The sequence below is a fragment of the Magallana gigas genome, chromosome 10 (genome assembly GCF_963853765.1).
Source record: "Magallana gigas chromosome 10, xbMagGiga1.1, whole genome shotgun sequence".
Classification (NCBI taxonomy): domain Eukaryota; kingdom Metazoa; phylum Mollusca; class Bivalvia; order Ostreida; family Ostreidae; genus Magallana; species Magallana gigas.
This window is the reverse complement of record NC_088862.1, coordinates 26,086,475-26,101,020: the sequence shown is the minus strand read 5'-3', so window position 1 is coordinate 26,101,020 and position 14,546 is coordinate 26,086,475. Positions and strand designations below refer to the sequence as shown.

Below are 14,546 nucleotides of genomic sequence, written 5' to 3'. Positions count from 1 at the left end.
AACTTGTGCATTTTATTTATTTGTTTGGAGGTTTTTATTCAGCATTTATATAAGCAAATTTAAAAATCGTGTTTTCACCCGAGTTCGCCATATAATTGAAGAGGATTTACATTATGATTAACAATATTAATCAAATACAAGATACATTCGTGAAACGCGTATTGGAACTCTATAATGCTCCAAAATAAAATTTGTAACGCGTGCATTTCCAGCGACATAAAATCAAGCTTGCTAACCGCTTTTCAATACTTTCAGTACCTTGATTCTAATAACTCATTACATCACAACAAGTTTGATAGTGTGAAGCAGAATAGTATTCATATTTTTTGTTCAATTCTGATTTGTCCCAACAACATGTAACACCAACCATAAAACCATTCGATTGGATTGGATATGATGTTCTTACAAAAGCTTCGTTTAAAAGCTATTTGGTTGTGTTTTTTTTTTTTTAACTATCAAAATCAAGATTGGTGTGCAACTCATATTTCAATTATCTAAAGTTTTATTTGGAAGCTGCCAAAGAAAACAACTGTCGATAAATAAATCTCTTTTATTTTAATTTCAAACCTCTGGCTTGTTCTTAAACTTGTATAACATAGATCACTAATTGTGACGTCATTTGATTGGATTGGATAAACTGTGTCGAACACGCACCTGTTGGGTCTGAACGAGCACCTTGGGAAATTTCACAGCAGAAGAAGTTTTAGGTTTGACTGCTCTCTTTTTAGATAACTCCTCGTCTACTTTATCTGCGATGTCTTTTCGCTTAATAGCAGTCAATGCTTTCTTCAGGTCATCAACACTAGCCCTCGTATGCATGCGGCGCCATCTATAGAGCGCCTGCTTAGCATGGACTTCGAGGGTGTCTCTAAGAAATGTGTTCGTGATGTCGTCTATGTCCACTCTCAGGTTTTCCTCGCCCCTGGGTGGATGGAAAGGTAGGGTGCGGTACAGAGGGATCCAGTCTTTGTCAATAAGCGTGGCTGTCACTCTTGTGGCCTTCTCGAGCTTGTCTGAATTAAATAGAAAATAAACATCCAATTACTTAGCTTTAGGTTGAACCTCAGTACGACATGCAAGTCTCCTTATTATGCGTTCATGTCAACTTGTATCTTTTTATAATGTATATTCTGTCACTTTATAACTAAAGGTACTTTTGATAGTAAAGTATTGATTTTTGCATTAAAGAAGAAACTTTAATCGATAAATGAAGTCAACTAAATATAAAAAGTTAATCGGTGAATTCTTGTTTTTTATAAATAGAATTAGCTAAAAAGTAGAGAGGAAAAATAAGACTCAAAATGCAATCATATTATTAGGAGTTAAGCAATGGTTAAGCTGAGGTATTATGCGAAAAAAAAACATTAATGGGGCAACTCATTTACATGGTTATATATATCATTTCTGAAATTGTATTTGGGAAAAAGGATTAGTGAAAGAAACTAAAAGTTCCAAAATGTTAAAGGTTGGTTTGATAGCTGTTTATTGTTTAATGTGCAGATTAAAAATAGATTAAAATTTGTTAGAAACGAAAACGTTCAAACGGAAGAAAAATGGGTATATTTCTAAGATGGTTAAACTAAGAAAGAAATAACTTTCATTGATGAAATGAATGCTACTAATAAAATAAAGAAATAGTTTTTAGAAGAAAAAGAAATATGAAATTTGAGAACAGATTTGCATTATCAGTGCTATCATGGTTACAACAAATGGGTATCACAGACAACATTATGCATTTTACCAGAATCCGCAAATGGCAAATCCGGAATAACTGAAAAAATTAAGTGTTATTTAGTCCTACATGTAGATGATGAAAAACGAAATGAGGCTGGACTGCCACAAACTTAATCATCAAATTGACCTTAAATTTTCAAAAACAATATTTTAAACTAATATAGACTTTTATTTTGTAAAGAAAAATTCCATATATAAAAGCTTTTTAAAAAATTATGAGTATTATCCTATATCTTTTAACAGAAAGCTCTTCTGCTGAGGGAGATCAATATAGTCTATAAATGACCACGACCATCGAGCCCTCTTAACATGAATTATCAAAACACACATCGAGAATCATTAATATGATGATACCATGTTTACAAAACGAATCATAATGTTTGTACGGAGCATAAATGAATAAAATGTACAAATCATGAATGACCAAAGGTAGTAATCGTTAACAATTAAATATATACTTACCACGAGAGATGAAATGCACATAAAATACGCCGATGAAATATTATGGAAGATGAATTGTCAATTACATTACAAGTGATGCATGGACATCCCACAAGGGTATAAATTTAGTCGAACAAGCGTAATGAAAATGTAAAATGATTATTTATTTAAGGAATGAATTGAATTTCTACCTACTAGTATGTTATACGATATAACATAACTCGGGGCAGTTTAAGCTTTAAAAACTGCGAAACTGTCCAACGTTACGTTATACTCGTATAACATAGATAGAAATTTAGTTCATTCCTTATAATTTAAATTTCTACAACTAAAATAAAAAAAATAAGGACAATTATTTAGTAAAATGACGTTAATTTGTACAAAATTAAAACGTAACGTCAAGCGGATTAATAGTTCTCGCACGCGCGTCGTATTGTGGCGTAGGCAAGTTATGTTATACGATATATATAAATTTGTTTAGCCAATCAAGTCAGGCGTTACAACCAGAATTTAAATTATATGACTGTACATACATGTATAATACATGTATATCCACCATGAACGAGAATCGTACCTAACATGAATATGAGGCACACAAAATACAAGTGATGAAGTAACTATGTATTTAGATAACACAATTAATATATACGAATATGCTAAATGGCGAAATGTAAATAACATGATGTGCCCACATGATGAAGTGCATGCATGTACATTTACAACGAAATGCACTTCATAGGCAATAATGAAAAGGACTTGACATCAACAAGGAAAACTAAGTGGCAAGTGTGTGACATCCGTATATGTCTTCATTTAATATGAACTACTTATACAAAACATAAAATTTGATATGCATCAATTATTGTATTTTTTTAGTTGTAGGTTGATTTTCACAAAAGCCCTTATGTACGGAGCTGACTAACATGCACAAAAATACATTATTTCAAAAATGGGATGAATGGGATACTAATTTTTCATCTTCAAATGATACCCATATTTGTTCTAAAAGTATTTAAAATGTAAAAGAAAAACGTTCGTAATGCTTACCGATGACAACACCTTTCTTTTTCTTCCCGCCCCCAGCGCCCGTCCCCTTGTGAGTCAGTGGCATGTTGTAAAACAGTTTCTTCAGCACTTCCGGACTTGTTTTGAATCGATGGATTTCTCGCAGTTTAATGATATTCCTCTCCAGACGCTCGCATTCAGATTCGGTCCTTCGTAATTCGCGTTTGGCCTCACGAAGCTCCTCTTTTACCTCTTGGAGTTGAGTTTCCCGCTTACTCTTTAGTTCTCTCCTAAATTTCATGAAGTCTAGTTTCCGTTTCAGGTCGTCTGCTTTCCGTTCCAAAACTGGCTTCTTCAGCCTCATGTGTTCGATTTCACTCGTTAGTTTTTCTAACTGTTCTCTTTCTTTATGCGTCAACACCGACGATTCATGAAGTGTATCTTCACGTTGTCGCTCTTTCATATCTAGTTCCATAACTATTTCTCGTAGATCCGTTTTAAGTTGTTCCTCGTGCTTTTTGAGACTTTTCTCTTTCGCCGCGACTCTTTTCAACTCGCCAACGCATTCCTGAATCTCGCGTTTGCAGACTTTTAACCGATGGTCAAGATGTGAAACTTTTACTTGTAAATCTCGAAGTAATTTACTGTCAGTTTCTTTCTTCTTTTCCAAGTCCGTAATGTCGAATTGAATGAATGTCGAATAGCCATCATCCGCCTGTATCCATTTCCTGACACCTATACAAGCATTTCTGATATTTTCACAAGCTCCCGCGAACATAACCAGAAAAGGCACGTGACCACACTCCACGCGCTCGGCAATTCTTCTCGGCACGGATCCTAGTTCTGTTAATCGTATGCCGTCATTCTCAAACTTGTCCATCATGACCGGAATATCATCCAAATTGATCTGTATAGCATCGGCTAGCTCTCGGCGCTGCTTTTCATAGTTCGTGGCTGTTTCCAAATACACATCGCCGCTGATGCCACTAAAGCTAAGACAGTATTTCTTCATGTAGCTCGTTACAAGTAAAATCCCATTGATGATGTTTTTAAATTTGTGTCTTATATATAACTCGACCTTGCTAATGACCTCAAGAGTCGTCTGCACGGCCTCCTTGTCAAGTTTTACGATCATCGTAGGGTCACCTATAGACCGGTCGTAGAGATCGAACACGTCTTTAAGCTGTTGTTTAGAGACTAAGATCCCGGTCTTAGCGTGGCCCATCACGGTCGTAAGTGCCGGTAACCACGCCTTTATCTCTTCATCTGGGGACCTCTCGACTCCATAGTATTCTAACTCGACGTAACGGAGGTGGTTTTCGATCTTTTTCAGGGCGTCTTCCACTGCTTCATAGAAGCTCTGTAAATTTTGTGGTCTTTCTAACGTCAGGTTTTCCAGTGTCTGTCGCTTTCTGTGAAAAGCGAGGCCCGTTTGAAGCGGCATTATGAAGCAGAGTTTGTCTACTGAATTCAACTAAAGATGCAAACTCCAGTCCAGTGTACTCATTTCTTCATTCGCTCTCTCCTTCAATAATTACTCTTTCAAAAAAGCAGAAAGTACATTGTGTTATAAGCTTTGATAAATGATGTCTGACTGTATACATGTTTAAGATAGATATGGATGAATGAACTCTTATACATTGGTTATCGAATCAATTTAAAAAGCAATTTAAGATTTTTTGAAATGTTTTCTTAAAAAACAAAACACCGCTTTTTAAAAGTCATTAAGGAAATATTTCAGTTCTTGAGACAATATTTTAATACCTGTTTTCTTTGTCAAATATAAAAGGTCTGTATAATACACTTCTAAACTTTTCAGGTCGAAACCCTTTTTGTAAGAGGATTTAAAAAAACATCTTGAACCTAGATTTAAGTTTTTCTCTTCTGGAGAGAGAGAGAGAGAGAGAGAGAGAGAGAGAGAGAGAGAGAGAGAGAGAGAGAGAGAGAGAGAGAGAGAGAGAGAGAGAGAGAGAGAGAGAGAGAGAGAGAGAGAGAGAGAGAGAGAGAGCGAGAGAGAGAGAGAGAGAGAGAGAGAGAGAGAGAGAGAGAGAGAGAGAGAGAGAGAGAGAGAAGGAGGGAGAGAGAGAGAGAGTGTTTTTACAAATACACAGTGTGTGTGTGTGTGTGTGTATTGTAAGGTTATACTAGTACTATTGAATTGATATTTACCAAGTTAATTATTGTATGAAAATTGAAAAATAAATTATCCAATAAATATGATTATATAGAGATATCTAAACTCATTAACCTTAATTTTTACTTGCTGGTGACCTTTTTAAACAGAAATTAGATTTTAAAACAAAGTAGGGTAATAAAACTGTATGATACAGTTAATGATTAAGTTCGTGTACTAGCAATATGTACATTTACGACGCGCATGTAGCTATAGGGAGAGGAATCCCGTCACGCTGTCTGCCCAATCAATACACATTTACCGTTCCGCACCACTGACCTCACCGATTCTTGTCTTAATCGTGACCCCGACTCGACCAGATTTATACCTTCATTTAAAACTCATTACTTATAACACTCTTAAACTTACAACAGTTTAACAGTTAATGCTTCTGTAGGGTTGATTTAAATCGTCATTATTAAGAGGTTGGGATAAATGATTAACACCCCCCCCCCCCCCTCCTCCACACGCACACTGCATAATGTTTTTATGATAAATAAAACTATACTATTTCGTATACTTTGTTGTCCCCCACAATGATATTCCAAGTTTTGTTAGATTTTTTTTAAATCCGACAAGTAATTTCAAAGTCAGTAATGTGATATATATTGAATGAAAAATACAAAAAATACTAAACCGTTTTCATTTCTCTCTCTCTCTCTCTCTCTCTCTCTCTCTCTCTCTCTCTCTCTCTCTCTCTCTCTCTCTCTCTCTCTCTCTCTCTCTCTCTCTCAAACTGAAAGATCTTAATCTAAGCTAGGTTTTACCTGTTTCTATTTTATAACGAATCGGGGGAGAAGTGAGGAACGCTTAAATTTACACTGAAGACATTCATTATCACGTCAAGGTTTAGTTACAAAACTAGCGTCCTCATAGCCGTACAGTTTACAATTTAAATGGACAACTGTATTTTTTAAATTCTGTTTTAAGAACAATTCAAAGATTGTTTCGAAGTATCGATTGCTATCTAACTCTTTATTTTTTTTTTTCATTTCATGATCTGGTTTTAACAGAGACATTTATTGTCACTTTTTGAAACTAGAGAAAAACTTCAAAGTTAACCACCTCTTTGTAAGAACAGTTTATAATAATGCTTAGGTCAATGCATGAACCCGATAGAAAACAGTGTTACATTAAGTAAAATAAAACAGAAAATTCACAAATGTATGTACATAATATTATACATATATGTTCGGTTACATGTACATAATAATTGACATTACATATTTTTTTTCTAATGCAAGAAACGACGCATTTTGCTTATATCTATATTTCATCACTGACCGTTCACTGAATACACCATTCTTTGACTTACGTGTATATATCGATATCTAGAAAAAACTATTTAAAAAAAAAATTAAAACTGCATGGTGAATAATTTTCGGCCAAAGACGGTAAATCTAGCAAACTTCTACGATTTAAAAAAAATGTGGAAATGACCATCATCTTCCTACAGAGAGAGAGAGAGAGAGAGAGAGAGAGAGAGAGAGAGAGAGAGAGAGAGAGAGAGAGAGAGAGAGAGAGAGAGAGAGAGAGAGAGAGAGAGAGAGAGAGAGAGAGAGAGAGAGAGAGAATTTTCTACTTTGGATGGCGAGTCAGACATGTATATTAAGATACAGGTAGAAACAAGAAACTCATCATTCTTTTCCTAATAGATATGTTCTTAATAAATAAATATCTTACCTTAGTTTATTGATATATCGACAGAATATCCTGAAAAACAACACATTTCCGCTGACGATCAATGTATTAAACGTTCTCAACAATTAACTTTAAACTGAGAAGGTCTTTATACAGTGTATTTAAATCTCCGTTCACGTATAATACTCCAAACTTAATACCGCTACTCGTGTTCAATTTCAAAATCTCGGGCGTGGATTTTGATACACTTATTGATTATTTAAACGAATTACGAAACATAATCTGAAGTATCGGTAAAATCAAGCAACATAGACACGATTTAATAAGGCCAAATAAAAAATCAGTTTTCTGTTGTCCGATGTACTGTAGATTCATTAAATATTCGTGGGGGCCAATTTTCGTGGATTGCTTTTAAATTTGACAGGTTCTTGGGGACGGAATTTCGTGTATTATCTTATACATACAATCGGAAAAATGACTTTATGATCCTAGTTTATTTATTCGTGGAGGAGGTTGACTCGTGGATAAAAGGTACCCGCGAATTTAACCAAAATTGAGCCATCGCGAATTTTAATGAATCCACGACAGTTTCTTAAATTTGCCTGTCGAATGCCGAGGTTCCTGTGGTGTTCAATCTAGATTTCATGATGTGATTCTTTAATGTTATTACATATTCATCGAGTTTTGTATATTTTCGCATTCAAGTTAATGAAAATAATAAAACTTTCATCCATACTCTTTTCTTCTTTCGTTCCAAAAGACGACATAACGACATAACCTAAATATAAAGCCCACGTAATACTCTTGGCTATTATAGTGTATTTGGCTCGGAAAAATGAAATTCGGAAAAACTCCTGAAACGATGTTTTGCATTGTCCTTTATGTATAACGCGGATGTAATTAATTCAAATTGTCTGGAAATTCTGCCCTAGTTTCGGGTTTTCTTTGGATTTTTTGTTGTCTCTGAAGGTCTCGGAGGTTGGGTTAAGACGGCGGTTCAAATCATGATCCTTGGGGGAAGGATGGGCCATAATTGAAGATCTGATTATTACATAGAAATGTTAACCTGCATTTAAATAGATTCCAGCCAATTAAAAAAATTAGTAATTTTTTTAAGCAGTACATAAGATAAAATTTAGAAATCGCATTATTACGGATATTCAACAGAGTTTGATTAAAGTACATACAAGATAGACACACCGTACCAAACTATGTGCGTTTATGTACAAGAAGAAATGTGCTAATAAGTTCAACAGTAGATATTTACATTTTCAACTGTCTTTTTCTATTATTAATAACATTACGAATTAAGTTTGAAGCCTAATAATTTCATAAAAGATGAGTGACACTTAAAGAGTGTGTCTTATAGCATAACCGAAAAACGGTATTGGCAGCTGCGCCGCGTAGTAATACATAACATGCACTACATGAGAAATTAGTGGTTTAAAACACAAAAAAGTGTACAAATTGGAAATAACATTAATATAAGTAATAAGGAGTCATTCTTTGAATAATATGAGGTGATAATTTCGGACGGAGAGTGTTCAAATACATCATAAAGCCCTTATTAGATTTGACCACGCCCCGACCGAAATTTTCACCTCATACACACATGTAACACTCAATGAATGATTCCTTATTCCTTAAATAAACTTATCCCACTGACTACTGTGCGTCAATTTATTGGTATACATGTAGACTTGGTCGCATTGATGTACAAGGTTCAGAATTTGGAGGAAAAGTATTCGGGAAAAGCAGCTGGAACCGGAAGCTGTCTTTTTTGTTTCCTCTTCTGAACAGGGAAACAGGCTACTCCACAGGTAGATGAAGAGATATTCCGAAGAAACAAATAAAATTGGCATGTCTGGTTCAATTTGATATACACGTATTATTATATTCAAACGAAGTCGGTGTATTAAAGCGGTTGAAATTCGGGTTTCTCAACCTGTCCTAGCCACGGAGGCCCCATTTTAATTTAAAAAAAATCAAAAGAACCTGACGTGTCTATCGCTAAATCGGCGCAAAACTGAACACTTGAAAAAAATTGTTTTGAAATTTTTATTTGCATCTGATTCACGATTTGTTCAATCTGATTTCGAAAATTTTGACATTGGATTCTTTGTTATATCAGAATCGAACCAAAACTTTCGAGATATATTTGGTAGAAATTTAAGATCCCGGGATGAGATATAACTACATTATAACATAATTATCATACAAAGTCGATTTGATAATTGCGTCATGTTGTAAATTTTGAATTGATTTTACAGGATGACAGTAAATACTAAATTTACAATATGACAATTGAATAATACTGTTGGTTTTTTTGTTTTGTTTTTCTTCTCGAAAGTTCCTCACACTTTCTTTATAGTCACTTTTATTGCATTTCAAATGGGATTTTCTTTTCCTAATCTCACAATACATTGTAAATTTATTCAATATACGTAGGTTACACAACGTTTTATAAGTCACGTGTTTTTCAGCAATGTCTGCAAGTTTTAACTCATCTAAAACAACATCGCATTTAATATACACTGTTTAAATACTGTTTGCTTTTCTTCGATTTCAAAAGATGCTTTTCTTTGTAATTTCAAACGACCTCACTCTACATACATGTTTATTGATGAGGCCAAAGTTATTCCGAGTGCATTTTCTGATTTTTACATTTCCCAGAAGTACTAGTATCGTTATTGTATGGATCTGAGAAAAAAAAATCTACATTTAAATTATCTCAAACCAGGACAAAATCTAACCCTGCTTAATATAATTGATATTAAATCACCTCCCTTAGGACAAAGGAACAAGCATGAAATTAAACGCTCTGAATTTTTAGCTGTTTCAAACTACTGAGAAATTCATTTATTAATAGCGTATGCATTTACAAATGATTAAATGAACGAAAAAATATTCTTAATGGCTTTTATTTTTCAATATGGTTCACAGTGTTGTCTTTAATACTATGATGTAGAAAAAAAAAGAAAATGATAATTAAACAAAGAAATCTATCTTTAGAGTTTTAAAACACGATATCAGCTGCAGTAATACACAGTCAAAATTAATTTTTACCATATACAAGCAATTGTCTCATAGTTGTGTATTTTTTTTCTCTGTGAACATCTTTAGTTAACTATTATTTTCTGTAAGGATACACCCGTGAGTACACAATTTATTGTTTACACAAATTTTGCACGGATAGTGCGCTCATACACATGTATTCGTCGTGGAGGTCATGTAAACGCAATTACATGAAAGAGGGTTAAATAGTCGGGGTCACTTTTAGGCTTTTTTGACCTCATTTAACTGAGTAGCTATGTGAAATGTAACAAAAACTCTTAGACTTCTCTAGCTAAAAGGTTAAGATTTGTCTCTGCTAAACATTACTCTATGACAAGAAGTAGACTGTACATTGTACAGTGTATATATCTAAAAGTTTAAGGTGAATTTGATTGGTAATTCTTTTGACCAACCAGCCTTTTCAATTGTAACTGTACATCAGTCTTTTGTTTTACAAATATATCGGCACCCACGTCTTCTGTTAAAGATTTGATCCAAATACATGTATTACTTTCTTAACATGTTGAAGGATCAATGACACAAAACGGATCGGGTGTCTCTGAATTAGGTGAAGATGTCGTTGATAATTCTGAAGACACCTGAAAAGATATTCATTCTTTTAAAAGAGTGTTCGATGATCGTTGCCATTTTTAGACTCTATTGATCGCCTTTAGAAGTTGAGCTTTACATTAAAACATGGGGAAATATAAAAAAAAAATTAAGGTAAAATATATATTGATTTTTCTCTCTTTACTCAATTATAGTTGATAGCTAAGCAAATCATATCATTCTTTTAATTTTAGGTAGATAAGATGGCTGATTTGTTGACCTTCCATGCTCTTTATGCGCATGTGCAGCTGTATTAGAATGTTATATGCATAGTACATGGTAGATTCGGGTATTCTCTTCAGGATATTAAAAATAATAAATTTCGATATTTTTCAATTGGTCCTGTTGGTAATGTTTTTTCTCCTTATATATTTGTCATGATTTCTTTTTGTTCACGAACACGGTTAATAATCAATGTTTCCACAATTTATTTGTTTATTGTTTAATTTGTTTCTCTAGAATCATAACGCTATTTAGCAGTAGGTAATTTCAAAGCTTACCTTAGAAAATATGCCACATTTACAGTAGTTCGACTCCGTGGCAAAATCACAGTCTTGCTTTCGCGTGAAAGAAGTACAATTATTTTGGTTCGATTGCGGACAACAGAGAAACGATGCACAGGGGGAAGGTTCCTCCATAATGCAATAGGCCCCACATTCCGCGATAGAAATGGTGTTCTTTACACTTGACAAGTTTCTATTTCCATCGTAGATTTGACAGTAATATCCATGAACTGACAAAATGGCGGGAGCTATGACCAGTATTTGGAAGAGCTCGAAACAACACGCTAAGGAAGAAGTCTTCATACCTATTTCTTTGCTTTTCAAAAGTGCCAGCATGAATGTCACAGATTCTATAACATCAGTAAAATATAAAAAAAAAATACTTATTGATAATTCCCTGACTGTGTTCAAAGCTTCTTTAAAATAACATAAACTTATTAAAAGATTATGCAAAGAAAAACTCACTTTGGTTGGACAAAAAAGCCGAAGTATTTATCTCCTTAATTCTTTAGAACGATGCTTTACCAAGAAGCTAATTGCCTACTTTATATTGAAGAAATTCACCGCGTAATGATGTATTCCTTTTAGAAAGATTAAAAAATTCTAATTTCACGGTGCTTTAATTATTTTCCCTCAGATCAGAGTTGGGAATGCGAGGGTCGGCATTGCTTTAGTTCTGGCACGCAGAAAGGGAAGAACAATTCAATTCAATTCAATTCAATTCAATTCAATTTCAATTCAATTTATTTCACTCAAACCGTCGACATGACAGTACATGAGGTACATATATATATATAAATATTTACAAGTGTAGGTATAGAGTCAGAGGTACATGTACAGCACAAATTAGATAAAAAAATATGAGAAAAAAGTACAAATGTTCAAGGAGGACAGACTGATTCAAAAATTTCATTTATAAATAAACAAAGTTTTTTCAGTTTTTTAAGTTTTAAAGTAGTCAATAATTCACAAAATTTAAAAGTGTTTGGTCTTTCACAAAATCTAGGTTCCATGTATTTTTGTCTAATACATGAAAGAGCATTACATTCTAACATAAAGTGCATTTCATCAGCTATTTGATTGTTATTACATAATGTGCAACATCTTTCATTTAGAACAAAATAATTGTTACATTCATTTTGATTAAAGAGCATTTACGGTTTTTGATTAAGTAAAATCCCCTTAAGTTACATGTCACTGAGCGACCTTTAGATAGTTTTTCTATTTTTGGATTGGTTTGGTTTTTAGGTTGTTTTTTTTTTTTTTTTGGTTATTTTTGGTTTTTTTTTTTGGTGTGTGTGTGTGTTTTTTTTATTTAAGTTTAAATGTCGATGATAACTGTCAGCTCATGCATTTTACATTACCATTATTATATCCTTTATAAATTACGTTGGTTTCTTTTTATGTGAGTATATTACATTGCATATTTAAACACATACATGTAGGTAAAAGATTCAGGTGTGATCTGATCGTAAACTGTAAATTGATATACATTTCTTATTTTGAAATTTAAATGTATATGAAAAAATACGTACGCAATTACGGAATTTAAGTAATAAATTCAAAAAATCAAAAGGTGTATTTTTTCATAAATCAACTATACTGAACCAAAGGTCTAAGAGTTCAGTCAGTATAATATAATTTTAATAACTAAAAAACCACATTTATTTGTCTTGCCGTCGGGGTGACAGATAACATGTATCATGTACGGTGCATTGATTTTGACCTCTGGTTGCGACCCGCGACCTTGACCTTTGCTGGATATCAGAAAACTTCTGGTTTGGTTATAATTTGAAGTTCGTCTTGGACATGTTTTAGGTTGTTAAAAGAAATGACCATACACTTATAGAAGGGATAATTTTCTTTAGATACATGTACTAATAATGTTTCCTTGGATTGCTCTATATTTAAAACAATATCGAGGACAAAAAAAAACAGCAGATTTAAAGTACACTGAAAGTACAATCTGTCGTAGGTGCATTTCAGATGCCAATATTCAAAGGGTTCTGGCACTTGTGTCAGTTAAATATCATTTTCCCCATTTTTAGTGCTTTTCTTTTAAATTTATTACTAAAGACGAAATATCAATCGCAAAAACTTTCCAATTATATAAAACACGCGTAGAAAAATACCATTATTTTGACGTTTTGTCATGGGTAAATGATTTCAATCGGTATTGCCTTAATAAATAATATAAAATTATAGCATTTTATCTGTGCTATTGAAGAGAAGATATATCAGTTACGAAATGTTGGAAATTTCACAATATTTTATTTCGTAATTTCAAATTATTCTATTTATCAGGGTCAATATTTAGACGTTCTGCTATATGTACATGTAACATAGGGTATATTTCAAGCATAAAAAAAAAAAAAACAAACAAAAATTAAAAATCACCAAAATGATGTACTGACATTAACCATTTGATAATTATGTGATATATTTCTTTTGCAAAGTATTTTTTCACCAATTCAAACGTTTTTATCGGTGTAAAGAGGAATGATCTGATAAACCCCACTGAATGGAACTGCTTTTCTCTTTGCTATATACGGTACCACTTAAGAAAATTCCTGTTAAAAAGCCCGCAAACATGCTTATAAAGCATAACTGTCAATAATGCAAAGTAAATTTTATTTGCTTAAGGAAAAAATTCAATTTCCAAATTGAATTGAATTGATTGGAATTGAACACTTGAGACCGTCACGGAAGTATATATAACCTAGATATAATCCTACGTATAACATGACCATGATATTTAACATGACCATGATATATTACATGACCATGATATATAACATGACCATGATATGTAACATGACATGATATATAACATGACCATGATATATTACATGACCATGATATATTACATGACCATGATATATAACATGACCATGATATATAACATGACCATGATATATAACATGACATGATATATAACATGACCATGATATATAACATGACCATATTTAGCGATTAACATTACCATGCGAAGTAAGGCAACGTGAAAACATGTAAATCAAATACCATTATGATATACATAGCCTTTAACTATCTTACGTGACTCTATATATGAAAACTAACTGCTGTATAGGGGGGGGGGGGGGGGAGGGGGTGCCCTTTTACACTTGCAAACATATTTACCTCGTCTTGAATTCGTCCAGACACAGTTGTGCTTATAGAAAAATAATTTGAGACATTGGAATTCGCCTAGTCTTTAAATTAATTATTTAAAATTCTCCCGCTTACAACGGGTGCGAAAGGGGCGTATATAAAACGGGGGCGAAAGAGAAGTAAGTTATTTAATTGAAATTATTAATTTTTAAATTTCGAGCGATTTTACTTTGCCAAATGAAATTAGAGTATTATTAAATTACTATGCAAAGTTT

The 14,546-nt window shown here is 33.2% G+C and overlaps 1 protein-coding gene across 2 annotated transcripts; it reads right to left on the bottom strand.

The window, feature by feature from the left end:
• Positions 1–535: 535 nt before the first annotated feature.
• On the bottom strand, positions 536–7,181 carry LOC105336748 (uncharacterized). 2 transcript variants are annotated; one of them, XM_011441182.4, is made up of 4 exons: positions 7,037–7,181; positions 3,223–4,719; positions 1,742–1,771; positions 536–1,013 (listed from the first exon to the last, which is right to left on the bottom strand). In XM_011441182.4, exons 2-4 carry the CDS (start codon positions 4,622–4,624, stop codon positions 616–618), a joined length of 1,830 nt encoding a protein of 609 aa, XP_011439484.3. In that variant the 5' UTR covers positions 4,625–4,719; positions 7,037–7,181; the 3' UTR covers positions 536–615. The 2 variants fall into 2 exon arrangements, with proteins under 2 accessions (XP_011439484.3, XP_019926384.3); XM_020070825.3 differs by lacking the exon at positions 1,742–1,771.
• Positions 7,182–14,546: the final 7,365 nt, after the last annotated feature.

Coding starts and splice junctions, on each gene's coding strand:
- LOC105336748 (XM_011441182.4), bottom strand. CDS start 4,624: ATGCCGCTTCAAACGGGCCTCGCTTTTCACAGAAAGCGACAGACACTG. Junction 1,772..3,222: donor AAAGAAAGGTGTTGTCATCG/GTAAGCATTACG, acceptor TAATTTTTTCAG/TTATTCCGGATTTGCCATTT. Junction 1,014..1,741: donor TTTGCCATTTGCGGATTCTG/GTAAAATGCATA, acceptor TATTTAATTCAG/ACAAGCTCGAGAAGGCCACA.